The sequence below is a fragment of the Echinops telfairi genome, unplaced genomic scaffold (genome assembly GCF_000313985.2).
Source record: "Echinops telfairi isolate 266 unplaced genomic scaffold, ASM31398v2 ScPeMD7_7420;HRSCAF=8458, whole genome shotgun sequence".
NCBI lineage: Eukaryota > Metazoa > Chordata > Mammalia > Afrosoricida > Tenrecidae > Echinops > Echinops telfairi.
This window is the reverse complement of record NW_022111320.1, coordinates 48,165,006-48,167,386: the sequence shown is the minus strand read 5'-3', so window position 1 is coordinate 48,167,386 and position 2,381 is coordinate 48,165,006. Positions and strand designations below refer to the sequence as shown.

The window sequence follows — 2,381 nt, the reverse complement described above, 5'->3', positions numbered from 1 at the left end:
CTCAACACACACACACACACACACACTCACACACACCATAGTCTTCATCCTCAACACACACACACACACACACACACAACAGTCTTCATTCTCTTAACACATACACACAAAAACTTCATTCTCAACACACACACACACACCCACTCATACTCCTTCTCTTCCTGTGATACTGGTCAGCAGGAACGCAATGACCCAGGCGTGCAAGGCCAGCGTCTCCTGAACAGACTGTGACGTTTAGGGAAACCACTCCCCATCTCCCTGTCTATTGAAAACAAACTTGGAGAAGACAATCTCTAAGGCTGATTCCACCTCAAATCTCGAAGAGCAGAATTTATTTTATTGTCCGTGTTGCTGCTGAGCACATGCCAGTAGCACATAGACCAGACCAACCGTTTCCACCTGTGAAAGCTAACGACCTTGGTGACATTTTCGGTGTTTTCCGAGAATTCTCACTCTCCCTTTCTGAGTTGTTCCTCTCTGATCAACCTAAACTCAAGCTCCCTGGCTGATCTTTCCGTGACTGTTGCCGATTTGATCCCACTGATAGATCTTACAGAGCACGCTGTTCAAGGTAGAATTCTTTATTAGTTAAACTCTGCTCGTGTTTGGTTTTGAGTATGAGTAGACCACAGGGGATATTTTTGGGTTAAGGTTACTTCTGTGAGATTTATTTTTTCTTAATTGCCTTCCGTGAAAAAACCCCACTGTATATGAATCACCCAGTTCCTCTCTCTGGACGCTCATCTTTCCGCTGTGCATAGACGACTGAGGCAGGCTGACTCCTCTTACTGCTAGTAGCCGTGTGTTCAGACCTGTCTTGTCCCACCATTACACTTTATGTTCCTGGAGCCCTGCTGGTGCTCTTGACTGGACTGCGAGCCACAGGTCAGTGGTGCAAACCCCCCAGCTGCTCCCAGGAGGAAAGATGAGGCTCTTTTTTAAATGACTTTTTCTCCATACTTCTTTCTGCATTCTCTTCACACATGAGCGTGCACACTACCACCCACCCTGCAGCACATTCTCAAGACAGCGAGCAACGGAGCAGCAACGGCACATGACATAACAATATCTAGTTTTCATGTTCTTGCTGAAAAAAAAAGAAAAAGTAAATGTAGTACCTATAGGCACGGATTCGAACAGCGAAATTCCAAAGGCTTGGTGTGCACGCGATGGCCCGGTAGCTGCCAGAAGACAGATGAATGAGTCGTGTTTTCCCCATTTGCCGTACATTCCCAATCTCAGCACCATTGCTCGCTGTCTGAAGAATGACCCGAAGCCCTTGTCCCTGTCATCTCCACCCCCTGCCCTTTGCACGGGGCTGTCCTGGCCGTTGCTTTCATGAGGCGTCAAGGTTAGCACATCTCACAAGAGCAGGGCAACAACCACATAGGCTTCTGTTGGTGCCACCCAGGCCTTCATGGCAAGAACCCTTCCAGGGACTCTAGGGCCAGGTCGCCTTGGCACAGGCATCCTGGTGGGGAGATAGGACACTCAGCCAAGGGGTTTTGACTAAGATCTCCCTTCCCTCCGTGGCTGGTCCTGCCACGTTGTCCCCCGAATTAGAACTCGGCTTTAGCCTCGTGGTCTAGACGCGGCAGACTGACTCGCGGCAGACTGACTCGGCCCTCCAGAGAAGGAAGGACAAAGGCCCTCGTTGATTTAGACAGAGAGATTTCTTTATTTTAATCGAGGCGAAAGTCCCATGGCATCCAATCTCCCCATTCTAGAGTGGGCAGTGCCAAGGCATTTCGTGCACCCGCTGTGTGTGTTGGGCGACCAGCTTCTCTATCGAGTTCCACCACCTTCTCAGCACCGCCCCCCCTGCCCCCAATAAGGAAGCCCTGTACAGATGAAGAGCCGGCTGCTCCCCTCCACCCTCCCATCCTGCCCCTGCGGATTCACGTATTCTCCTTGTTCCAGCTCGCTGCAATCCTACGGGACCGGCCTTTTGTGTCTGCCTTCTCTCACTCAGCACACTGTTGACGGGGTTCACATATTGGCTTTGACAACCACAACCACCACCAGCACCACCACCATAATCAAGATGAGGCAGCAGCAGCAGCGGCAGCTGAAGGCATTCCTGTGTGTGCGAACTGGGGATGGGAGAGGATAGCAATCCTCCCCTGAGCGGGTGAAATGTTCCCTTGACTGTACCAAGTAACCGGTGTTCGCTCTTGGGCTCCAAGAACCAGGGAGATTTGTAGCCCGAGAGGACCCTGCAAATGAGGGGGACCTAGCGAGTGCCTTTCCTCCCTCCCATTTAGCTGTCTGTGGCACCACCCCCCGTGGCGTGCTTCTGTCTGTGGAGGAAGGCAGTTGAGTGGTGATCTTGGGAACAGGTGAACCCAGGCACGACACCTGGTGGGTTGGCAATCTTGGCG

General features: G+C 51.5%; 1 protein-coding gene across 2 annotated transcripts in view; it reads right to left on the bottom strand.

Annotated features, from left to right (window-relative positions):
- Positions 1 to 1,892: 1,892 nt before the first annotated feature.
- RTP3 (receptor transporter protein 3) overlaps positions 1,893 to 2,381 on the bottom strand; it is a 5,406-nt gene continuing 4,917 nt past the window's right edge. For both annotated transcript variants that reach the window (XM_045297631.1, XM_045297630.1), the window contains exon 3: positions 1,893 to 2,358. In XM_045297631.1, coding sequence (XP_045153566.1) covers positions 1,990 to 2,358 — 369 coding nt within the window. In that variant the 3' untranslated portion in view covers positions 1,893 to 1,989. The remainder of the gene's footprint in view (positions 2,359 to 2,381) is intronic.